The following is a 24822-nucleotide window of genomic DNA, read 5'->3' as shown; positions in this document are numbered from 1 at the left end:
GCAAGAGTCAGGGGTTCATTATGATGTGGGAATCATAGCAAGGATCAGCACTGGGCAGGAATCATGGCAAGGATCAGAGGGTCAGCATGATATGGGAATCATGGCAAGGGTCAGCACCGTGTAGGAATCACGGTAAGGGTCGGGGGTCAGCACTGTGCAGGAATCGCCGCTGGCACCCGTGGCATTGCCGGGCACCCGTGGCACTGCCGCTGCTGAGCACTCACCACGCCGGCAATCAACTGCTGGAAGAACCGCTGCGCCTCCGGCTCTGGCATCCCGACATCTGGCTCTGCACGTGGGGAAGAAGAAGGGAAGAGCAGCCCTGAGCCGTGTGGGGATGACAATTTAGGGTGTCCCGCTGCCCCTACATCCCCGGGGCCCCGTGCGCACCGATGCGGTCGAAGAGCTCCCCGCCGCGGCAGTACTCCAGGAACAGGTACTGCGTGGCGCCCTCCCGCCGGTGTCCGTAGAACCGGACGACGTTCTCGTGGCTCAGCATCTTGTTGATGCAGATTTCCTTCTTGATGTTCTCCGGGCACTCGGCCGCGCGCTTCATGTCCACGATTTTCACGGCCACGGCCTCCTCGGTGCGGCGGTTCACGGCCAGCTGCACCCTGCGGAGGGCACGGAACAGGGAGTGGGCATGGCAATGCCTCCCCCAAAGACAGGCAGCAGGCAGGGAATGGGGAGAAAGTTCTGCCCGTGGAGATGGCAGCAGGCAGGGAATATTGGCACTGAAGGCAAGGAACGGGCAGGGAATGGGCAGCAAATGGTGCGGGCAGGAGCAGGCAGGGAATGCAGGCACGGGGAGGCGCACCATGGGCACACGGGGGTGCAAGGGGGTGTGATGGGCGAGCAGCGGGCACAGAGGACGTGCCACGACCCGAGGGGACAAACGGCGGGCATGTGACGGGCGAGCAGCGCGGACTGGGCGAGCTGTGGGCACACACACGGCGTGTGATGGCCAAGAGGGGAGCAAACAGCGGGCACGCAATGTCCACGCAGAACCACGCAGGGACAAACAGGAGGTGTGCAAGTGGCACACGGGGGGCAGAGGGGACAGGGGCCGTGCAAGGGGCAGGGCGGGGCCCGGGCCGCGCAAGGGGCAGGGCGGGGGCGTGCAAGGGGCGGACCTGGCCGGCAGCAACCCCGCGCCCCCCGGCCCCGCCGCACTCACTCCCCGTAGGCGCCTTCGCCCAGCGTCTGCACCAGGTCCCAGTCCTCCACGAAGGGCACCGCCATCCCCGGCCCCGGGCCCGCTCGGAGCCGCGATCCCGGTCCCGGTCCCGGCAGCGGCCCGGCCACGCCGCCCTTTCCCGCCACCGCCGCGAGCCCCGCCCCGCCCTGCGCGCGCACGCACAAAGCCACGCCCACACCCCGCCAGGCCCCGCCCCCACCCGGACTCCCGCGCCCATTGCAGGCCACGCCCCCGCCTGTATTTACATTCAAATCGGTTAATATCAGCTAAACGGCTCCAACGCCCCTCTGACAGAATTCAGAGAGAAACCCATCAAATTGATTTTTATTTATTTGCATTCTTTACAATTCCTGGTCAATCAGCCCCGATGAGAGCCGCAATTCCTGATTTGGCGACGGCTCCGTGTGTATATAAAAATCACTGCCAGCAGGACGGGGCGGGCAGGGTGCTCCCGCCGCTGCCTGCGCTTACAAACGGTATAAAACAAACCCGAAAGAGCCCCCCTCGAACCCCCAGCAAACCCCCGAATCTCTGCTGCACAGGCAAGGCTGGGTCAGTGCGGTGTCTGGCGCGGCCGGCGCCGGCTCCTCTACGTCCTCGACAACCCGCGGTTGTCCAAATCTTTCACCTGGGCAGTAAAGAAAGTTCATTAGGTACAATTCCATGTTTTTTTCCCAAACTGAGCAGGTCTGGGCTTGCTCTGGTGCCATACCTTGTATATTCGGACCAGCCAGTGCTCTGTGGTGTACGCCTCCTCCAGCACGTCCAGCTCAAAGTCCTTGTTGCCGATTTCTGCGTTCCTCACCCGGTCGTAGCCTGGCGGTCGCTCTGGGAGAGAGGAAAGCACAGGCAGTGCTGCTGTATCTTACCCAGAGATATCAGGGCACAGTGGGGTCCCCCAGAAGCTGTGCCACACCCCAGGGTGACTCAGGGACTCACTGGCCTCAGTGTAGACCTGGCCGAAGCGGTAGTAGCACATCTTGTACATGAGGCAGTTGAGCAGCACCGGGGAGCCCTCGCGGTCCACCCGGAACTCCCCGGTGGGGGTGTAATAGTCGTGCTCCTTGATGTGCCTGCCCGTGTCCGTGCTGCCCCCGATCCGCACCATCCACAGGAACTTGTTGATGTCTGCAAGGCAGAGAGGTGAGGGGCAAAGAATGAGGGCTTGAGTTGATTTGGGGGGCCAAGAGCGAGGGGTTGCGTTGGGGTGAAAGAACAAGTTGGGATGAGGTAAAAGAATGAGGAGCCAAGTTGAGCTGGGGAGCCAGGAGGGAGGGTTGAGGTGATGTGGGGGGGGGCAAAAGCAAGGTTGAGATGAGGGAGAGCTCCAGAGAGGAGCATTCTGGCCCCGTTTTCACTCCACAGCCCCAGCTGGAGGTGGGATTCTGCCACCAGCACCCCCAGCTGGGTCTGACCCGGATCGCAGCAGGATCTCACCGTCCGATGAGTACCCGGTGAGGCCACCAAAGATCACCAGCACGTAGCTGACGTCCAGCTCCCTCATGATCTCATAGGCTTTCTCCTCCGTTGATGCCATGGCCTGGGGTGACACCAGCACAGATGTGGTGTCAGCCAGTGCTGATGTGGTGCCCAGAAATGCTGGCAAAGGCAGGGGGGGAGGGAGGGACCCACCTGGCCGACACGGGAGATGTGTGTGTTGTTCCAGGTGTTGTTGTCCACCAGGATGGTCCGGTTGGCCATGGCAGTGATCTGGTACCCATAGTCCCACCAGGACATCACCTTGGCATCCTGCACCAAACATGGCCGGGCATCAGTGCCTCAGTGGGCATTGTGGGGTGCCCAAGGCCCCAACACCCCATACTGTCACAGACACATTTTATGAAAAATCCTTTCCTTAGGATTTTTCCTCCTGAGAAGCTGAGAGGCCTCAGGAACAAAATGGAAACAATGGTTATCTGCTGCTGTGGAATGCAACAGGTGCATCTGTGATTGGTCTCGTGTGGTTGTTTGTAATTTATGGCAAATCACAGACTCTCTGTCCAAGACACAAGCTTTTGTTATCTTCATTCTTTTTCCATTCTTAGCCAGCCTTCTGATGAAATCCTTTCTTCTATTCTTTTAGTATAGTTTCAATATAATATATATCATAAAATAACAAATCAAGCCTTCTGAAGCATGGAGTCAGATCCTTGTCTCTCCCCTCATCCCCAGACCCCTGTGAACACGGTCACACCCGCACCTCCGGCGTGTTGTGCCGCAGCCAGTAATACGCCTCTCGGAAGTCATCGAAGATGATCCTGCTGCCATCACCACCACGGGCAGAGAGGACGATGGAGGGGGAGGAATAGGCCTCACTGGTCACCCAGGTGGAGTGGAAGGTGTAGGTGATCAGGAAAAACGCCATGACCAGGATCATGCCACTGGCAACCTGTGGGAACAACCCCGGGTCTCAGCACTGGAGGGACGGGGCCGTCAGCCTCCCGCAGTCAGCCCATCAACAGCAGGTGTGTTCCTGAGCCAGCCCCTGGTGCTCACCTCGTTTTTAATGGGGTAGGTGGAGTCCTGCTGCTTTTTGCTCTTCTTGTCTGGCCGGCTGATATCCAGGTTCTTCATGTAGGTGGACAACACCTGAGAGACCCCGATGCCAGACAGGATGCACATCACCGGAGCCAGCACCAGCATGAGACGCACCTGTGGCAACAGCAGAACTGCTGGAGAAGGAATCCAGCAAAAATCCAAGGGAATTGGATGCCATTCCTAATCCAGCACCAATTCAGTGGATATATCAGCCTTGGGATAAACCTGTGGTTGGTTTTTAGTGGGGAGCTGCCACCATCTCAGACACCCCTGAGGGAAATTCCTTGAAATGCTCAAAATTGGCCCACAGGGGAAATTTTGGTCACTTCAGCAATCTTAGGTGGAAGCAAGGACTGGTAGCTGCCTCCACACCAGAACTCAACCACATTTAGTGTTCAGGGTGCCACAGGAAGAGTGGAAATGGGCTCATCAACAACTGTTTGTCAGCACTCCCTGCCTCAAAACCCAGAGAATTTGTCTGAGATTGCACTGGGTGCTCTGGGAGATCAGAACCCTGACCAGGCAGCACTAGCCCCAGGGACAGTCACACCCAAACCACTGAGTTTTGCAACTTCACCTTCCCTCACTGCAGAGGGACAAAACAAAACCACGTTTATGGAAGGGAGAAAAGTCCTCAGGGTGAAAGAACCATCACTAAATTCAGAAAAACAAATCAAATTGTTATGAGCACTCAGAGGCAGTGCTGGTGCCCGCAGCCCTCACCATGACAGCTGAGAAGTACATGCTGGTCACCCCGTACATGATGATGAAGATACGGGCATCTGAGAGGTTGCTGAAGCAGTAGTAGAGACCAACTGTGAGGGGGGGAAAAAAAGAGGTCAGGTTCAGCTCAGAGATGAAATTAAACCAGGCACTGAGGGACACAGCAGGACACAGAAGGCTTGGCACAGCCAAGAGGCAGGAAAACCCTCTGGTGAGTAACTCAGGATGTAGCAACTCACCTGGGAACATGAAAACAAGGAGCTGCAGGTCGAAGTAGTAGGAGGACCAAGTGGTGGGCTGGTGCTCAGAGACAGAGGCGATGATGGGGATGTTGTTCTTGGCATAGGAAGGGTCCAGCAGGGAATAGAAACGCCCCGTCCATGGGGAGATTTTCCCTAGGAAAGTGCAGAAAACAAACCCTCTTTGGATCCAGCAGAGTAACAGCAAATGTTGACACATACTCTCCCAGGGAACCACATGTGAGGCTGAATGAGTGATCCCAGACCTCATTTGGAATCTCTACTACTCAAACCTGCCATTTTGGAAAGGAAATACAATACAATTTCACTGTTAAATCTCCTCCCTGCTCAACCTCTACCTTTAGCATCTCTTTGCTACTACAGAGCAACAACCAGTATCTGCAGCACCAGCCTGGTGTCCCCAGAGTCTCTGCCCCTCCTGTCTTACAGCTGCTGCTTAAATATTCCTTGCTAATGCACAAATTCACGCTGGTCCCAACCTCCCCCTTTGAGGGACTCACAGCACTGGCACCACATTAACACAGAGTTTCAGATGGACAAATTCCATGCCTTGGGAAGCAAGGAAAGAGGGTGAAACACCCTTGCAATGGCCACAGCCTCAGGCTACCTGTGAGCATCAGCACAGCCCCGACAGAGAGGAGGACGAAGCCGACCAGGGAGATGACACTCCTGAAGAGGATCTCAAACTGCTGAGGGTTCAGCTTGCTCCGGAGGTAGTCCACAAAGGCATGGATCTGGCACAGGCCGAAGACTCCAAGGGCAGCCATGTGCTCTGAGGAGAGGACAGGCTGGGAGGGGGGCAGAACATGGTCAGACATAGATGAACAGGAGCCATTACTGGCTTTTTCCACAAATCACTGCTGGGCACAATCTCTGCCAGCCACAGGAAAATGTTCAAATGTTCCCTCCCTGTGACTGGCACGAGCTCTTTTCCTACATCTGCTTTGATTCTGATAAGAATCCATGTAGAAAATTAACCAGATTCTCTTGAAAACATGAGCTGGGCAGGCCTGTTTCCTGCCATACCAAGACACACACGGTATGAGTGCTTCCTTCAGCAAAACCAAAGATATTTTTATGAAAGACAAATGGTGCTGGGAAGGTTATTAGGTCCTTTGAAGGTTATTAGACACTTTGAAAGTCATCCAGCACAGCCAAAGGCTCATTTTGTAAAGGTGGCAAGGAATCAGCATAATGGAAGCTGGAACAAGGAGTCAGCACCCACTCATAACCTCAGTGATGAAGGGCAAGAAGTAAAACCAGGTGTCAGCACTGTTAGAAGCCATCCCTGAGTTCAAACCCTGCTGGTGCCCACCTGGAAGCCAACAAAGGAGATCTGCATGGAGAGGATGGTCCCCAGGCAGTAGACTGTGCAATAGGCCACGTAGATCCTGTGGGAGAAGCGCCCGGTGAGCATCAGCACCAGCACGTGCAGGGGGATGAGGTTGATGAGGAACACGTAGCCACCCCACGAGGAGACCTGCAGGACACAAAGCAGACACACACCACAAGTTCCAGGCTGAACAGCTGCAGAGCTGAGGTGAAACACAGAGGTTCAGCTTTCCTAGGATTACAGGCAGGATTTTCACACAGTAGCAATACCAGCCAGGATCCTCCAAAACTGACAGAAACATGGATTTTTTCAACACTACTAAGAACACCTCACCCAAAACCCACTAGTTTTGCAAGAAAGGACCCATTCCCTTCCCACCTCCATAGAGGCTTTAGCTCTCTGGACACACTGCCACAGAACAGCACACCATGGCTGCCTGCTGAGTGCATCCAGAGGGATCTCAGAGCCAGGGTTACCCCAGAGCTGGGAGAAGGGACACTCACCATGTAGAAATAGGCAAGGGCACACATGGCTGCCCAATAGATGGAGCCAGTTTTGACAGCTTTGATCCACATGTAGTAGGTCAAGAGCATGCAGAATATGGCAATACCTGTGGAAGGAGCCAGAGCTGTAAATGCCATCCCTGGGGCACAGCAGAGAACTCAAACCATTAAAAACAGATCTGGAAATGCTTTTGCTGCTCCATCACACAAAGAGCTAGGCCTGGGAAAAGCACTTGACATCTGGTTTGTACACTGAAACACTGTGGTGTTTGTGTCTAACAGCTCACGTGGCTTCTTCCAGCCACACCAGCTGGGAGAACTCCTACACAGCCCCCAAAAGCCCAGCTGCAGCACAGGAGCCAGGATCCTCCTCTGCCCCAGGCTGTGGCAGTGAGATTGCTGTCTTTGCCAGTCCCAATGTCACTGCTGGAACAGGGATAAAAGCACAGAGGAACCACACAGTAGCTCCAGTTCCAGGCAGAGTTTGGGGAGGTGACAAAATCCTTTTGACTGGCAAACAGGGATACTGGAGTAAACCCACTGCCAGAGCTGGGAGACACTCCCTCTGCTCCACAGCATGGCCAAAAACCATCTCTGATCTCTGATGGGTCAGGTTTGTTCAGCACAAACCCAGCAGGGATCACCAGGAAAGGACAGACCTCTCTTGTGATCTGCAGCATCTTCCAGCACCACTTTCCAGCACCCAATCCACTTCTTCCTAGCAGCCATCCTATTCTTCCTATTCAACCTAGAGATTGCCCTACTCCTCCCACTACCATGAGCCACCCAGCTACAATCTCCCACTGCCACCCTAACCTGAACCTCCTTACTCATCTTCCTCCTTACACTAGGGCTAGGATAGGAATGAATCCAAGGTGGGTTAGAATGAGCAGAATAACAGAAAGTTAGTCTAACTAACAGTTGATTTTGACTCAAAAAATTATAGCTTCCACCCTATAACTTTATGTCCTGCCTCCATCTAAGCTTCTACTCAGCCTTCAGGTTTACCCTTCCACTGAACTCACCTGATCTCAGCTTTCCCTGAGGATCACAAACTCACCTTCATTATCATAGGAGCCAGCAACAGAGCGAGAGATGTATCCAGGCACAACAGCAATCATGGCAGCAGCAAGGAGTCCTGCCCCTGCATCCTGGGAAAAACAGCCAGGGAAGAGACATCTGGGTTTAGGGATTTTATTGCTAAAAAGAATAAAAATCATGTGTGGAAATAAAGTTTTCAAACAGATCTGCCACTTCCCAGAAGGTTGGGGTTTTGAGGAGTGTGGTATTCACCTCCAAACCTCTGACCCAGCTGCTCTCCCAAATGGCAAACAGTCCCACTCCTCTGGAAAGCCAAAGCCTGTGGGGCACACCCTGCTGGCCCCTGTACCTTGAGCTCTTTGGTGAGGTGGTAAGTCACAATGGTGGTGAAGGAGGAGAAGAGGGGAGCCAGGAACACGCAGACGTTGCGGATGTCGATGGTGATGTGGAAGAAGTGCAGCACGTGGTAAATCGCTGCTGATGTGATCATCAGGCCTGGGCATGGAAACGAAACATTATCAGGGTGCTCCAGAGCCACCAGGAGGGAGCTGCTGCCAAGGATGCATCCCCAAGCTGGCACTCATGGAGCAGCCCCCACCCTGATTTTCCCTCTCCCCAGGTGCATTTCAGCTTGGCAAAGCTTTACCTGGGTAAATGGTTCCCCCGATGATCCTGCCCAGGGGGTACCACGCTCGGTCATCAAACCAGTTGTGGAATTTGTAGAAGCCCTCCTCGGCCAGGAAGCGGGTGGTGCGGTAGTTGAAGTACCTGTAAGGGTGACAGGGTGTGACACCTGTGCCAGTGACAGGTATCTGTGTCACAGCCCACTGTGGGGGCTGCTCCATGTGTTCCCTGAATAGAGAACTGGCCCAAACCTCAGCTGCAAAGGTTCATTCCTCCTCCCAGTGGGACTAATAGTGTGTTTACAAAGGTGACAGTGGCCCTTGGGATTGATTCAATCAGCAACAAGCTTGGGACAGACACAAATCGTGCCAGGAGCTCTCTCTCCTGCTGTCCCAAGTCAGGAGTAACCACATCCCAGGAGAAAAGCAACAGCAGGTGATTCTTGCATCTGGGCTGCAGCAAGAGCCCTGGGCACCAAGGAAATTTGGGTGTGGAAGAGAAAATCCAAGCTGAACTGAAACATGTCCTCCAAATCCCACATCTTCAATAGAGATTTACTTGAGCCTGGCACCATCACCTGAATTCTGTGTGCTCCAGAACAGGAAAAGCCCAACAGGCCCCCAGGAAAAGAGGAACCAACACTTACGGGTCAAACTCATGGATGACACTTTCAAATCTCAGGACGGAGAAAAGCCTCGTGGAGAAAGCTGCAAACAGAGAAGGGGCAGAGTGAACACACAGAGCTCAGGAGTCACCCTCGGTTTTCCTGCACCAGGAGCCACCCCTGAGGGCACAGACTTACACAGGACAGCTGCCATGGACAGGATGAGGAGCTTGAGCAGCGTGTCCTGCTTCTCATAGGAGAGCCGGAGGAACCCCAGCTTGGTCATTCTCACATCAAATGCAGGGCCTGAGGATCCCTGAACACCTAAACACAATCAGGAACATCAAAAGCCTTTAAAGCCTTCAGGAGCCTTTGGATTTTAAATGCCCCCCTCTGGCCCAGCCTTCACCCCTGCCAGGTGCTTGTGCCTCCCCCCACAAACCTCTCACCTCCTGTCCTGATCTGAGCTGTCACCCCAAACCCCGGCTGGTTTTCCTTCCTTTACAGAGCCCAGAACTTCTCCGGGGCAGAGGACTTGCCTGTTTCTCTGTGCACAGAACAAAACCACAGGGTTAACTTGAGCAAACCCCTGCCCTCCCTCTGGATGCTCTCTGCAGTGTAACCGTCACCTGCAAGTAATGCACAAAAAATTGGAGAATGGAAGAAATGGGTGTTTTTTCTCACACACAGGAGATCTGAATGGCCCCTGGTTACAGCCAGTTTGGATCACTTATGTCAAATACATATACATATATATATATCTCCCAGTAGTTTGTTAATGCAGACCAGGGCAGTAAATTGGTTTTGCTCACACCAGGCTGTTTAATTCGACTTCCCTGAGGGAAGGAAAAGCCACAGAAACCCTGGGTTGCAAACCGAGGAAGTGACACACTTACTGAACAATCACAGCTTTAACATTTTTCTACCTTGAAAACACTCAGATTTCTTCAAATCGTTCCTTGCCCAATCAGTCAGGAAAACCCCTCGCAGTGCTCAGTCCCATCACGGGTCCCTAAATGTGCAGTTCAGGTCTCTGAGCTACAACACTAGGCAGGACGCAGTGGGACAGGCTGAGATTTAAAACCCGAACACCCCGGGCCTGGAAAAGCCTGGCAGTGCCCAGCAGTGATTCCGGCGGGCGCACGCCGGGCACTGCCCGGTACAAACACCGGCGGTGGTCATTGCCTGGATGCCCCGCCATAACGGAGCGCAGTGCAGGCGCCTCCGGGCACCAGCGGCTCTGCCCGGGGTGCCCCGATGCCCTCGGGGGGGACCCCTCACCCCCAGGAACTGCCCTGACACGGAGCGCTCCCGACCCCGCGCTGCCCCCGCCAGGCTCCGGGCCCTGAGCAGCGCCGGGGTCTCAGCCCTCACGCTCGGGACCCCTCAACCCCCGCGCTCCCTCTCCCCACACGCCCCTCCAAGGCCCGGGCACGCCGTGACCCCTCAGGCCCCGCACACCCCGCAGCCCGGGCACCCCTGCACCTGCACGGCGCAGGGCCCGCAGCTCCCCCGGCCCCGCTCGGCTCCCGGTGCCGGTGCCGATCCCGTCCCTCACCGCTGCCCCGCCGGCCCGTCCATCCGCCCCGCGCAGCCGCCCTGCTGCCGCCGCCGCCAGCCCGCGCCCCGCCCCCGCTCGCTTCCCATTGGTCGTCGCGCACGCCACTCCAAGAGCGGCCGCGCTCATTGGCCGAAGCGCCGAAAACTCAATCGGACGCGGGGCGGCGCGTGAGGAGCACGGCGCCTTCCCATTGGTGGAGCGGGAGGTGGGCGGTGCCGGCGGGGAACGAGCCGTGACGTGTCCGTCCGGGTTGGCGGGGCCGCGGGGGTCACGTGGGCGGAAGCGGAAGCGCGCGGGCCTGGCCACGTGGGCGGCGGAACCACCGTGGGCGCGGGGGGAGCCCGGCCCGGGAACCCCGCCCGCAGGAACGAGAGCGGCACAACAGAAGGGCTGAGAATCGTGGTCTCTCCGTTTAATGTTTCAGTGTGAAAATACTAGAGAAAAGTTGATAAACCGGCCCGAAATATCCAAAGGGGTCTGAACGTCACCGGTTCCTTCCCCGACCCGACAGAAACGGTACATGCACGGCACGGGGACGCTGTGCTCGACGGCAGCGGGAGCTCCCGGAAATGCCCGCCCCCCTCCCACGACCTGAGTTAGGGGAGATGGAGGGAGCGGGAAGGGGGACGAGGGACACGGGGGAGACACGGCAGGGACACAACGGCAAAACGGGTGACGGGCTGGCGACCCACGGCCCGAGCGGGGACATGGCACGGGAAAGGCGTACAAAAGAGTCCACTATAAAACAAGCGCAGGGCACAACCCGGCTCCTGGAAACTCACAAAGGTGTTAAAAACCCAGATTTGTCCCCCAAAAATATTTCCAGGGGGAGACGCAGAGCTGACAGTGACACCTGGTCAGGCTGGGTCCTGCCCGACCCTGGAGATCGGGGGCGCAGAGGAGCCCGTGGGGTCCCCCCTCCCCGGGCTCTGGGGGCAGCTCAGTGCCCCGGAGCAGCCGCGTGTTTGGCAGGAGAGGGCGAGGAGGAGGAGGAGGAGGAGGAGGAGGGGGAGGAGGAAGCACCGCTCAGGGCGGACTGAAGGTAAACGGTCTTGTGGAAGAGTCTGTTGCTGAGGAAAACCACCAGGGAGAAGAGACGGAGCTGGAAGTGGCTGAAAGGGAAGAGAGTCCGTCAGCTCTGGATGCCAAACACCCCCGCAGGGTTTTGGGGAGCACTGGGGTGCTGGACAGGGGTCACTGGGTGGCTGGAAATGAAGGATACTCACTAGGTTTTGCCGGGGGTCCTGGCTTCATTGGCGCTGATGATGAAGAGAGGGAAAAGGATGGAGAAGAGGCAACCACTGCAAGGGAAAAGCACAATAAAATACAATTAAATAAGGGGAACTCAGTGGGTGTCAGTAGGAGGAGGAGGGGCCAGAGTGGCTCGCCCACCTGATGATGTAGGAGGACTGCATGGCCGTGAGAAATGCCAGGGGCAAGCCGAAGCCGAAGTAGTAGGGCCAGTTCCTCTCGATGTTGGACAACCGTTGGTGCATTTCGATTCCTGCAAGAGGAGAATCCCGAGGAAATGAACCCGTGGGGAGGACACACCCTCACTGCAGCTTCACTGAACCATTTAGGCTGGAAAGGACCTCCAGTCACCACCTTTGAGCAATCCCCACCTTGTCCACAGACCGGAGCACTGAGTGCCACGTCCAGTCACCTCCTGAACAACTCCAGGGATGGGACTGCACCACCTCCCTGGGCAGCCCCTTCCAATGCCTGACCAGCCTTTCAGTGAAGAAATTCACCCTGATGTCCAGCCTGAACCTCCCCAGCACAGCCTGAAGCCATATCCTCTCATCCTGTCACTTGTTCTGTGGGAGCAGAGCCCAACCCCTCTGCTGTCCCCTCCTGTCACGGAGTTGTGCAGAACCAGAGTAACCCCCCTGAGCCTCCTTTTCTTCAGGCTGAGCTCCCCCAGCTGCTCCACACTCTTCCCCATCTCTGGACATGCTCCAGCCCCTCAATGTCCTTTTTGTCCTGAGGGCCCCAGAACTGGACACAGCACAAGGCCTCACCAGTGCCCACACTGGGGCTGGTACAGGCCAGGCACCACTGGCCTTCTTACCACCTAAGCACTCTGCTGGCCTACATCTACCCTTCATCCCATATAAAAACTGATGGGAGCTCAGCCTGACACCCCAATTGGATGCTCCTTCAGCAGAGAAATGCTCAATGCAGGCAAACTCCCCCTTTCCCTGCAGGAGCCTCCCTGACCTTTGTTGAACCAGCGGTACTCGAAGCAGTAGAGCGAGTAGAGCAGCGACATGTGGAGGAGGCTGATCAGCTGCCCAATGAGGTCGATGGGGAACAGGCTCACGATCATTCCCTGGCACAGAAAAGGACAGAGGGATGCTCAGATTTGGGGCAGGGCAGCCCTTGAGCTGTGGGGTGGTTGTTTGTCTCACCTGGATGAGGAAAAGTGCCTGCAGCAGGAGGTTGAACAACATGTCAGCGATGATTTTGCTGACGCTGGGGAAGGGGTGAGGCTTCCTGCCCGACACTTCGAACGCCAGGTCTGCGATGTCCTGCCAGCACAGACAGGGGCTTCAGGCTAAGGAACTCCAGAGCAATGGGGGCCTCAGGGAAATTAAACCCAGGGGGATGCTCCTGAGCTGCTTTTGCCCACCAGGGATATGCCCAGAGCCTGTTTTGGGGCAGGATTTCATCCTGTGCTCCCACACCACCTGAGCAAGCCCCACCCAGTGAGGAAACGCCCCCCGTTTGCTCAAGGCAGGGCCCAGGTTCCTGTCACCCACCTGAAACCAGATGGCATTGACCACCTTACTGAGCACAAAGAGGGGCAGGACCCAGAGAGCGCTGAAAATGGAGGTGAGGATGAATTCCAGCCAGGACCAGACATCACCATGTAAGGAAGGGTCACCTTTGGAAGAGAGACAAAGAGACACACATGAGGAACTGGTGTAGGAACCTCCAAATGCTTCCTGGCACAGCCAACAGGGAGTTTCTCCTGACTCTAGTTCTCTAATGTCTTTAAAAGCACATTTCCACCCAGTTGATTTTTATTTAAATGCAAAAACACACAGACAAATGTGTTTGAAATGGCAAGACCCCCAAGAGCACAGCAGGGCGATCCACCCCTGATTTTCCACTGGACAATTAATGATGGGATTGGTGGGTACTGGGAAGAAGAGGAAAACAGCACAAGGAGACAGAGGTGTGAGGAACAGCTCAATGGGACAAAGACCCTGAACTCATCCACCCCATGGGCTGCTGAGCAGCCTGCAGCCCCCAGGGGAAAGGCACCCACCGATGATCTGCGCCGTCACCGACTGAAGGACGGGGATGAACACTCGGTAGAACAAGAAGAGACTCAGCTGCAGGGAAAGACAAACAAGGAACCTCAGTGAGGCACTGCACGGGCATTTTGTGCTCCTGTGGTGGCTACAGATCCAAGGCACATGTGCCTCTCCTCCCTCAGCAACCCACAAATAGAGAGGAGCAAGGATTTCTGTTTAAATGCAGCCACAATCTACAGCTGAACACTTTGACATTTCCATGCCCATCCCTGTAGCCATGATATTTTCTGAAAAATCCTTTCCTTAGGACTTTTCCTCCTGAGAAGCTGGGAGGCCTCAGGAACAAAATGTAAACAATGATTATCTGCTGCTGTGGAATGCAACAGGTGCATCTGTCATTGGTCTCATGTGGTTGTTTCTAATTAATGACAAATCACAGCCCAGCTGTCCACACTGTCTTGGTCAGTCACAAGCCTTTGTTATGATTCTTTTTCTAGCCTTCTGATGAAATCCTTTCTTCTATTCTTTTAGTATAGTTTTAATATAATATATAAAATAATAAATCAAGTCTTCTGAAACATGGAGTCAACATTCTCATCTCTTCCCCCATCCTAAGACCCCTGTGAACACCATCACACATCCCTCATACTCTGCACCAGTGTAATGAGAAAATGAAGCCATTTATTTGTTTATTTGATTTATAAAGTGTTGGCTCCATTAAGGATCAGCCCTATGAACCAGGCATAGCAAGCCAGAGCTGAGGAAATGTCTTTAGGACGTCAATATCCAATTGGCAAAACATTATCCCAGGCTATAGCAAAGCAAGAATTGAATGTTCAAGAGGAGAGAAGTTTCAAAGACTTGGAAAAGCAGATTGAGTTTCATTTGTGGGTCTCTTGAATAAATCTGTGGTCCTGTATCCCATAGTGAATCCCTTAAAATCCAGCATTGGGATGGCAATGTGATGGTTCCCAAAAATTCCTGCTGCCACCACTCACAGCCTAGGAGGGCTGGAGCAGCACATGGGTTTTCACAGGGGTTTTAAAATAAAAACTGTAATAAATAAGAATCTCCACATACCCAGAAGACACCTCCATTCCAGGCACAACACTGAAATATGCGGCTCACTATCCGGGGTTCACTGTGGGAGAGAGGCGTGTTAATGTCCCAGCACCTGGACAAATGCTCCCTCACAGGGGCCAACTGCTCCTGCCCCACATTTTGGTCACCTTGGAAAAGTCACCAAGAACCAGCTCCACACCAATTGTGCACCTGATTTTATCCAAACACAGAAATCCTGGAAGGAAACCCTGCACAAATTCACACCATGTCTCAGCCAGTGCAGTCTCTACAAGACTTACACCAGGGAGACTCTTTCAACTTTTATTAACTCCCAAAATCTGCACTGAAACAGAAGAAAAGCAAAGCTTTCTTCCAGATTTTTAAGCACATATTGTAGATCTCAGGCTTTGTTTTCCCCAAACTCTTGCCACAATAAAACTGTGACATTTGGGGCATGTTTTGGTCTCAGAAGGGGCTGTTTCAGCTCAGGATGGTTTTGGTGTCTATTTGGACATGCAAGAACAGCTCTGTGAGACTCTGCAGCACTTTCCCAGTCAGCTCTTGACATCAGAATGATTTTGCTATAAAGAAAACCACCAAAATTCAGCTATTTATATAAACAACAACAACAAAAAATTATATTTTTCTTCAGAGGCAGCCCAGATGTGGAGCTGCAGAGACCCCTGAGATGTATCAGGATCATGGGAGAATTTTCTTTCACCTTTCAGCCACGATAATTGGTAAATATGTCTCAGAATGTGCATTACTGCCCAAAACCTCTGTGTGAGGTGCCAGCCCAGTGCCATCAGGGCAGCAGAGACATCCTGGGAGTCAGACATGGGAACAGATGCTGTTTGCTCCTGCATGGGGATAATTCTGGCATTTCCAGAGCCACTGCAGCTCCAAACTCCACAAAACACAGCAGGGCTGAGGAAGAGAGACACTCATGAGGACATTGGATCCAAGCTGCTGTTTCTTCCCTGATCCCAGCAGCAACAATAGATCTGAGATAGTACAAGGATTCAGGAGGAAAAGAAACCCATAAATCCACATTCTTTCAGTGGTAATTCAAGCTGATTATCAAACAACATAAAAGGCCTGACTCCTTATCTCCTGCTAACAGCTCTGGCTCTGTGACACAGTGCAAAAAGGGAGTTTCATACCACATGTTCCCCATTTATTGGCTCTGGCTGCCAGAGGAGAAGGGAATTACCCCATTTGTGAGCAGCCACACCCACACTCACTTCTCTTGCTTCTTCTCTTCCATGTGAAACCTCCGCTGGGCGAGGGCACTGTTGGCTCTCCTGCGCCTCTGCTCTTCCCTTTTCTGCTGGATCCGGGCATCCAGCTTGGAGATGGTGCAGATGCCCCAGATGGAGTCCTTGATTCCCTGTGGGCATGAGGAGAGAGGAGCAATGGCATGTGGCTGAGCCAGGCCATCCAAACCCTGCTGGTGCCATGGCTGGCCTCACTCCCTGGCTGCTTGGGCCCAGCTGGAGCAGCAGCACCACCTCTGTTCCATGGCCCAGTGACTCAAATCAATGCATGTCCCAGCATCTCTGTGACCAGCAGTAATTTTATCTGTAAAGGTGCAATTCTCTTCCAATTTGCACTATTTAAAACCCTGGCAAAAAATCAGAGTCTGATCTCTTGGCTGGCAGGAAGGCCCTCATCCCCTGCCAGCTTTCTGAGGCCAGTAAAATGGAATTACACCAATCTTTGGGATGTGTGAAGTCTCAGTGTATGCTGTGAGTTTGATGCTTATACCTTCACTAATAAAAGCATCTGTCCTCATCCCAGAAACTTCCTCCCACCAGCCACATCCATGCAAGCCTGTTAATAAGAGTGCCCAGAAGTTTTCCCTTACTCCATGTTTGGCATATTTGCAGAGCTGCCTCTCAGGACTCGGCTTGTCCAGAGAGGTTGTGGCTGTCCCATCCCTGGAAGTGCCCAAGGCCAGGCTGGATGGGGCTTGGAGCACCCTGGGATAGTGGAAGGTGGGACATGGAGCAAGAAAGACTTAAAGATCCCTTCCAACCCAAACCCCTCTGGGATCCTGTCCCATTATTCCCAGCTCCAGGTGATCCCATATCCATGGTCGTCACAATTTCCCTTTAAAATAAAAATCCTAAGCCAGGATGGTGTCACCATCCTGGTTGGGTTCATGGAGTTCTTGCCCAAAGAGGATAAATTCCAATCCCAAATTCATATCCCAGGCCCAGGCAGCTCTTACAGCTGTGTAGGAGCCCTGGGAAATGACACAACTCCTGCTTTTAGGCTGTGGTCACAGGGCTTTGATCAAACCTTTGTCTGTTTCCCAAACAGAGTTATTTCTGAGCATGAGTTATTGCTCAGTGACACAGCATGAGAGGCTTTTAGCCTGCATTTAACTCTGGATGATGGAAGACAAGGTGGGAACAATGAGGTGACACAGACCTTACTGCTGGGACAGAGCTGCTGTGGCCACAGACACTCATTTATTATTATTGCTATATTATTAAATTATACACAATATTGTACACTGTATATTAAAATACATTATAAACTTTGTGTATTTTATATATTGTAATATTATAATTAATATTATTATTAATTATAAGATTACAAAATATAACAATACACAGGGAAGAAGAGGAAAACAGCACAGGGAGAGAGAGGTGTGTCAATATTATCAATATTATTATTGTGATTTTTCATTAATTTGTGCCCAAAGGAAATCCCAAAGGAAAGCAGCAAACACTGAGCCCTTTGCAATAGACACATCACACAACAATGTTGAAATACACCTGGAGACCCTTTTCCTTCCTTGGAAAAGTCACCAAGAACCAGCTGCACACCAATTATGCACCTGATTTTATCCAAACACAGAAATCCTGGAAGGAATCCTTGCACAGACTCACCCCATGTCTCAGCCAGTGCTGTCTCTATAAGACTTACACCAGGGAGACTCTTTCAACCTTTATTAATTCCCAAAATCTGCACTGAAAGAGCAGAAAAGCCATGCCACAGGAGGGAGGGCGCCCCCAAAGCAGCAGGAGCAGCCCAGGAGCCTCACCCTGACGAGGTCATGAAGGAAGATTCTCACGCTGTCGGCCATCTCGACTCCAGCATCACCTCTGCTTCCCAAACTATCAACTACAGGGAGAGGGGGAGAGCCGGGCCCAGGCCTCTCTCATCCTGGAGAGACGGGAAACGGAGGAGCCTGCGGAGAGAACACACAGGGCACAGCCGGTGACATCGGGCTGGCCGGGAATGCCAGGACCAGGCACACCCCGCTGATTGCCAACAGGATTGCCGCCCTAAAACAGGCCGGGGAATGGACCCAGCGAGCCCAGGGCTGGAGGAACAGCTCTTGGAAACCACCAGAGAAAGAAAAATCAGCCTCTGAAACGAAGCAAAAAATAAACCAGCAGCTACCAAAACTCGTGCTTTCCCAGCAGGATGCAAACCTCGCGTTCCTCCAGGCAGCGCTGGAGCAGCTGAAGTCACCAACCCCGGCATGGCAGCGCTGCTGCAGCCGCGGGACGCAAACAGTTTAAAATCATTTTAAAGACGTGTTTGTTTTGGTTATTGTGAGTCAAACCCTGCCGGGATCTAAGCTGCGGAACCAGAACTGACCTCCAGATTTGTTACCGAGTTAATCACGGGCAGCTTCCTCCTAAAAACCCGAGTCAAGGAACACCGTGCCGAGGAGGGCACCCACAGGAATGGGGGGGTGACCCGGGGGTCTGCAACCCTCACGGCTGAGGGGTGACCCGGGGGTCTGCAACCCTGAGGGGGTGACCTGGGGGTCCACACCCCTCACAGCCGGGGTAACCCGGGGGTCAGCACCCCTGGCAGCTGAGGGGTGACCTGGGGATGCGCACCCTGAGGGGGTGACCTGGGGGTCAGCACCCTGAGGGGGTAACCCGGGGGTCAGCACCCCTGAGGGGGTAACCCGGGGGTCAAGCACTCCTGGCAGCTGAGGGGTGAGCTGGGGGTGCGCACCCTGAGGGGTGACCCGGGGGTCAGCACCCCTGGCAGCTGAGGGGTGACCCTCAGGCAGACCCCGCCGTGGCTGCCGGGGCTCCGCGTGTCCCCCTCAGTTCGGAGCCCCGCGCTTTACCCCGGGCTGTTCCCACAGCCTCCCACATGGTGTTCGAAGGGGACAGCTCCCAAATGCCCTCAGGGCCGCCCCCGCAGTGCCCAGCGCCCCCGGGAGGTTTGTTTCGGGCCGGGAAGGCCGCGGTTCCCGGCGGTGCCCCCCGCGCGTGTCTCCGCACGCCGCCCCCGGCCCCCCCGGTCCCCCCGCACTCACCGGGGCCGGCCGGGGGCGCACGGCGGGACGGGCCCGGCTCACACGGCCCGGCCGCGCCCACCGCGCATGCGCCGCGCGCACCGCGCACACGCACTGCCGCGGCCCCGCCCGCCGCTGCTCGCCCCGCCCGCCAATGGGACACGCCCATGGCGGGGCACCGCCCACAAGCCCCGGGCACCGCCCACCGCCCCAACTGCGCATACTCCAAAACCCAGTGCGGACGCCTCTGTCCTGAATGCAGGGGCGCGTGCGCGCTGCTGCCGCCCGCCGCCAGAGGGCGCCACATGCACAGGGAAGGGAATTGCGAACGCTGGGGAGATACTGGGAATACTGGGGGGATACTGGGGGGAATGGGAATACTGGGAACACTGTGGGGATACTGGAGATACCGGGGGGAATGGGCGTACTGGGCCCAGGAGCACTGGGGACACTGGGGGGATACTGGGCATACCGGGGGGAATACTCGGAAGGCTGTGGGGAGACCAGTGGGAATGGGCATATTGGGGCTGGGGCACTGTGGGGATATTGGGAACTCTGGGGAGATACTGGGGAGAATGGGAGTACTGGAGCTGGGGCACTGGGGGGGAGACTGGAACACTGGGGGATACCTGGGATATCGGGGGGAATGGGCATACTGGGGCCGGGGGCACTGGAAACACTGTGGGTGGGGATACTGGGGATATCCGTGGGGAGGGGTGTACTGGGGCACTGGGAACACTGGGGGAATACTGGGGATACCGGGGGAATGAATGGGCATACTGGGGCTGGGACACTGGGAACACTGGGGGGATACTGGGGATATCCGTGGGGATGGGTGTACTGGGGCTGGGGCACTGGGAACACTGGGGGGATACTGGGGATACCGGGGGAATGAATGGGCATACTGGGGCTGGGGCACTGTGGGAACACTGGGGGCTGGGGGCACTGGGGCAGATAATGAGGGGATACTGGGGGCACTGGAGATGGGGACACTGCAGGGTAGTGGAAATACTGATACTGGGGCTGGAGGCACTGGGGGAATACTGAGGGCACTGGATCATGATGGAAGCACTGGGGGTATGGATGCAGGTGTCACCCACCTGGGGAATATTGTGCTCTGACTCCAAGATTCAGAAGGCTGAAGAGAAGCTTTATTAACCTATAATATATTACATTATATACTGTACTATATTCTGTGCTAAACTACACTAAAGAAAAACCTGTGACCCTTTCCAGACAGTCACAACACCACTTTGACCCAATCGGTCAATCAGTCCAAACAACCATCACTGGTCCAATTAACAAATCACTCCTGGTAAACAATCTTCATAACGCATTCCACGTGTGCCAAACAGGAGCAGCAAGTAGAGATAATTGTTTTCCTTCTTCTCTCTCACTGCCTTCCCCAGGAAAAATCCTGGGAGAGGGAATTATGTCTCTCTATTCAGAGAATGTGAATACCACAGTGGGGGAAATGGGGGTTAGAGGGGACACTGTGGGGACAGCGAGGGACACTGGGGGAATAACATGGACACTGGATCTGGAGGATAGGGACGTAATGGGGGTACTGGGGCTGGAGGGGACTGGAGCACCAGATAATGGGGATGATGGGAGCACTGGGGCAATGGGACACTGAGAGGATACTGGGATTAGTGGGAACTGGGGAGGCAACAGGTAATACTGTGAGATCCTGGGGACTGCAGGTGCGGGAACATAATGGGGGTACTGGGATGGAATGGAGTGTAGTGGGGACACTGTAGTTGTGGAAGGTGTCAATGGGGACACTGGAACTGAGGATACCGGGAGGATCCTGGTAGCCCCGGTGGAGGGAGCATGACAGGCACGGACCCCATTAATTCTCCAGCACACTCATCATCCATACATCCATTTTATTCCTACAGGACACCACCTCTGGCCTGGGGAGGGGGTCCAGGGCCGTGCCTCAGTTCCCCCCTCCCCGCCCCCATCAGACCACGCCGAGCTCCTGCAGGGGCTCCCCATCCAGCAGCCTGTCCCAGCCCAGCCTGCGCAGGTCCAGGGTCTCGTAGCGGCCCCGGAGCAGCAGCTCGGCCAGGGCCCTGCCCGCGGCCGGCGCGTGCTGCAGCCCGTGCCCACTGAAGCCCGCAGCTGAGAACAGGTTCTCCAGCCGGGGGTGCGGGCCCAGCACCGGGTTCTGGTCGAAGGTGTTGTAGTCGTAGTACCCTGCCCAAGAGCCCCTGACCTTCAGGGATTCAAAGGCTGGGACACGCCGAGCCAGCCGGGGCCAGATCTGCTCCTGGAAATAATCGTGATCCACCGAGAGATCGCTGGGATCCGGCTCTTCCTCCTGGAAAAGGATAAGCTGGGGGTGTCTGATAAGGAATAGGGGGGTGAGGGATCTGATCTGAGGGGACCCCAGGGGCTCACCTCGGGGGGGCTCATCCCGCCCAGGTAGTTCCCAGCAGCGCCATCCGGACGGAAATAAGCACCAGAGGTGTCGATGAGGAAGGGGCAGGAGAGGCCAGGGCCATTGGGGCAGTGCCAGGTGAACACATACCTGGGGAACCCCAAACAGAGTGTGAGAGGTGCTCCTCTTGCCCCCCAGTATGGTGCAGCGGGGCTGGGATGTGGAGATGTTTGTCCTCCCCAATAAAATAACATTGAGGAGGTCCTGTCACTCTTAGGCACACTGGAGGGGCTGTGGGCACTGGGGGGATAACTGAAGTACTGTGGGGGTAATGGGGATAATAGGGCTGGGGGCACTGGCAAGGTAATGGGGACACTGGGGGAATAATGGGAGTATTGGGAATACTGGGAGAATACTGTGGGTACTAGAGCTGGGGAGGCAATAGGTGACACTGAGGGGGATAATGGGGACCCTGGGATTGGGAGTATGGGGACATAACGGGGACAGTGGGGCTGGGGGCACTTGAGGAATAATGGGAGCTCCAGGATGCAAGACCCCACTTCCAAATAACAAACTGAGGAAGCTCAACATCCCCCCAGAGGGTGGTGGGTGCTGGGATGTGTGTCCCATTCTGTGATCCCCCAAAATAGCACCTAAGGATTCATGTCACCCCCTCAAAGACAGAGGATGCCAGGATGACACCCCCCAGTATAAAAGTGCTGAGGTGCTCCCCCATGACACAGTACTAAAGTACCCCCCAAAACAGCAGCAAGGGCATCACCCCACTGATAAAGGAGTTTATAGGGTGCGCCCCCACTCTGAGCCCAGGAGCTGCCCGGCTGTCCCACTGTGAGCCCCAGTACCTCTTCCTGGGCTGGATGGGCAGGGCGGGCTGGCACAGCCCCCGGGGCAGCCCCTCTGCCTCCAGCAGCTTCCCCGCCCAGGCACCCGCAGCATTGACCACGATGGCACAGGCCACGGGCTGGTACTCCAGGCTGTCTGGCATGTGCACCTGGGGGGCACAGACGGGGGGTCAGGGCTGCAGGGGGGTCACAGGCACTCTGGGGAGCCGGGGGGGCACGCACACACTCACGTGGACGTATTTGATGCGCGCAGACGGCGGCGCTGACGCCATCATGTAGTTGGTCGAGGTGACAAAAGCTGGAGGGTTTTGGGGTCAGGTGGGGGCTCCTGGGGGTGGCAGGGGGGAAGCCTCGCTGTGCACCCCCATCCCTCACCTCGCACCTCCCCGGAGCAGCTCTGCACTCCCAGGGACGTGGCTTTGCGCCGGAAAGCGTTGAGGAGGGTCCAGGGGTCGAACCAGCCCTCATCCTCCAGACCTGGGCAGGGAAACACGAGGGGAAACTCCTGTGTGACCCCCCCCAATACATGCACTGGGGGGGCTGGACCTCCCCTTCTATAAATACAGCCAGGATGAAGGATGCATCAGGAGGATGAGGAAGGATGTTGAGGGGAGTCTCCATGCCCTCCCCCATCCTCCCACATACCATAGGATGCCACAGCCACATCCTCCGTGTTCATCCAGGGGTATTTCTCCTTCAGCTGGGTGGGGGACAGCAAGGTCACCTGTGCCCCTTCATCCCTGGAGATGGCCAACATGTGGAGGGAGGTCAGGATGAACCCCAGCCCCTGAAACCCCCCCTGGGAGGGTCCCGTGTGTCCCCCACCTCTGCAGCTGCACGGCAGCCTCCAGGGCAGCAGCGTTCTGGGGGGATGCGAGGAACAGGTACCCCCCAGGGCGGAACTGGATGTCAATGGGCGGCTCATTCGGCACCCCAAGGTACTCCTGTAAGGAGATGGGGGGACCACAGTGAGCGGGGCTGGACTCCCCAAATTACCCCCGGCCCATCTAACCCCACGTACATTGATGTTGCGGAGGAAGCTGGCAGAGAATCGGGACATTTGGATATTTTCCGGGAGGGAAAACTGCTGCCGGATCCCCCCCGCCGACAGCACTGTGGAGGCTCTGGAATACTGAAGATATAAATACCCAAAGGCACTCATACTGATACCGAAGGCTCCGAATCCGCAGAACAGAAGGGGTTCAGGGGGTGCCCAGGCCCACAGCCTGCCCTGGGCGGGGTGTCTCACCGTGGGGTCCCGCTCCACCACCAGCACCCTCATGCCGTGCCGCCGCCGCCAGCCCTCCAGCACCTTCAGCCAGTAGGCCACGGACCAGCCCACCACGCCGCCGCCCACCACCACCACGTCGGCCTCGTCGGGGGGCCGGGGGTCGGGGTGGGTGCCCGGGGGGACCCAGCCGCGCCCGCCGCTCCCTGAGGCCGGCAGCTGGTCCCGCAGGGTCTGCGCCATGCGCTCCAGGGTCTGCCCCAGCTCTGCGGCGGAGCGGGGGCTGCCGAGCCTGAGGGGGCACGGCCGGCAGCCCCGGTACCTCTGCCCCCCCCGGGGACATTCCCAGGATAGCCCTCAGGCTCCCCCCGGGTGACCAGGAAAACGCCCCGAACGCTCTGTGAACCACCAGAACGCTTCCAGTGACCTGGAATGACACCAGTGCCTCCCGCTGGGAGTCCACAGTCCGCTCTGGGAATCACCCGAGACCTCCACCATCCTTGGGACCCCCTCCAGTGTCCCCTGGGCCGGGCGGAACCCCCCGTCCCCTCTGAGACCCCCGGCCGCCCAACTCTCCCCAGCCCCAGCAGTGTCCCCTGCCATCCCCGCAGCCCCCAGGGATCGCCCCAGGCCCCTCTGGCACGCTCCCATACGGACCGCAACCACCCCAGCGACCCCATTCCCAGCGACCCCATTCCCAGCGCCCCCCATTCCCAGCTCCCTTCCATTCCCAGCTCCTCCCATTCCCAGCGCCCCCCTTTCCCAGCGCCCCCCATTCCCAGCGCCCCTCTTTCCCCGTTCCCCCCCATTCCCAGCGCCCCTAACTCCCAGCTCCCTCCATTCCCAGGGCCCCCAATTTCCAGCTCCCCATTCCCACCCCCCCTATTCCCAGTTCTCCCCAATTCCCAGCTCCCCCCATTCCCAGCTCCCCCCTATTACTAGCTCTCCCCATTCCCAGTGCTCCCCGTTCCCAGCTCCCCATTTCCATCTCCCCCCATTTCCAGCGCACCCAGCAATCCCGCCGTATATCCTCACATACCCCAGCAACCCTACGTTCCCTGGGACACCCCAATTTACCTGCCCCCCTCCCCATTCCCCTTATCCACACCCAGACACCCCCTCCACTCTTCCCGTGTCCTTCCCCTCGTGTCCGCCAAATCCCCGGTGCGGTGCCGGGGACCCCTCGGGCTCTCACCGCGGAAGAAGTCGGAGCTGAGCGGAGCCGCGGTGCGGAGGGGGCGGCCCGGGCCCCATACCGGGGCCCATACCGGGACCCCCCCCGGTTCCGGGGTCCCCCCCACAAACCCCCCCGCCCCCCGCGCGCGCAGAGCGCGCCCCCACCGCAGCATGGCCCCGCCC

At 56.3% G+C, this 24822-nt stretch overlaps 4 protein-coding genes across 7 annotated transcripts in view; all 4 read right to left on the bottom strand.

Moving 5' to 3' along the window:
* The window catches only part of CHEK1 (checkpoint kinase 1), a 9600-nt gene extending 8358 nt beyond the window's left edge, over positions 1 to 1242 (bottom strand). The window contains exons 1-3 of one of the 2 annotated variants that reach the window (XM_058041340.1): positions 1178 to 1242; positions 391 to 614; positions 225 to 289 (exon numbers count right to left, since the gene is read on the bottom strand). In XM_058041340.1, coding sequence (XP_057897323.1) covers positions 225 to 289; positions 391 to 614; positions 1178 to 1242 — 354 coding nt within the window. Of the gene's footprint in view, positions 1 to 224; positions 290 to 390; positions 615 to 1177 lie in introns of those variants that run through there. The other variant, XM_058041341.1, reaches the window with a different exon arrangement.
* A 268-nt stretch (positions 1243 to 1510) lies between these two features.
* STT3A (STT3 oligosaccharyltransferase complex catalytic subunit A) lies at positions 1511 to 10445 on the bottom strand. 3 transcript variants are annotated; one of them, XM_058041337.1, is made up of 19 exons: positions 10383 to 10445; positions 9274 to 9371; positions 9023 to 9148; positions 8867 to 8927; positions 8243 to 8364; positions 7946 to 8091; positions 7616 to 7706; positions 6556 to 6662; positions 6035 to 6199; positions 5327 to 5507; positions 4699 to 4854; positions 4460 to 4551; positions 3695 to 3850; positions 3399 to 3587; positions 2831 to 2947; positions 2636 to 2738; positions 2138 to 2326; positions 1911 to 2026; positions 1511 to 1826 (listed from the first exon to the last, which is right to left on the bottom strand). In XM_058041337.1, exons 3-19 carry the CDS (start codon positions 9108 to 9110, stop codon positions 1788 to 1790), a joined length of 2118 nt encoding a protein of 705 aa, XP_057897320.1. In that variant the 5' UTR covers positions 9111 to 9148; positions 9274 to 9371; positions 10383 to 10445; the 3' UTR covers positions 1511 to 1787. The 3 variants fall into 3 exon arrangements, with proteins under 3 accessions (XP_057897320.1, XP_057897322.1, XP_057897321.1); XM_058041339.1 differs by lacking the exon at positions 10383 to 10445 and adding an exon at positions 10310 to 10379; XM_058041338.1 differs by lacking the exon at positions 10383 to 10445 and adding an exon at positions 9751 to 9922.
* Positions 10446 to 10776: 331 nt separating this feature from the next.
* Positions 10777 to 19073, bottom strand: EI24 (EI24 autophagy associated transmembrane protein). The gene is made up of 11 exons (XM_058041249.1): positions 19008 to 19073; positions 17766 to 17912; positions 15955 to 16100; positions 14729 to 14789; positions 13660 to 13726; positions 13148 to 13272; positions 12797 to 12916; positions 12606 to 12717; positions 11778 to 11889; positions 11612 to 11686; positions 10777 to 11497 (listed from the first exon to the last, which is right to left on the bottom strand). Exons 2-11 carry the CDS (start codon positions 17805 to 17807, stop codon positions 11326 to 11328), a joined length of 1032 nt encoding a protein of 343 aa, XP_057897232.1. The 5' UTR covers positions 17808 to 17912; positions 19008 to 19073; the 3' UTR covers positions 10777 to 11325.
* Positions 19074 to 20858: 1785 nt separating this feature from the next.
* Positions 20859 to 24812, bottom strand: FOXRED1 (FAD dependent oxidoreductase domain containing 1). Its single transcript, XM_058041129.1, has 10 exons — positions 24659 to 24812; positions 23485 to 23729; positions 23257 to 23367; positions 23061 to 23179; positions 22881 to 22975; positions 22611 to 22712; positions 22466 to 22533; positions 22236 to 22384; positions 21393 to 21522; positions 20859 to 21312 (listed from the first exon to the last, which is right to left on the bottom strand). Exons 1-10 carry the CDS (start codon positions 24810 to 24812, stop codon positions 20953 to 20955), a joined length of 1533 nt encoding a protein of 510 aa, XP_057897112.1. The 3' UTR covers positions 20859 to 20952.
* Between the last annotated feature and the right edge of the window lie 10 nt (positions 24813 to 24822).

Source organism: Melospiza georgiana, chromosome 27, assembly GCF_028018845.1.
Source record: "Melospiza georgiana isolate bMelGeo1 chromosome 27, bMelGeo1.pri, whole genome shotgun sequence".
NCBI classification, from domain to species: Eukaryota; Metazoa; Chordata; class Aves; order Passeriformes; family Passerellidae; genus Melospiza; species Melospiza georgiana.
Note: the sequence above shows the minus strand (reverse complement) of the source record. Positions and strands in the feature narration are given on the sequence as shown.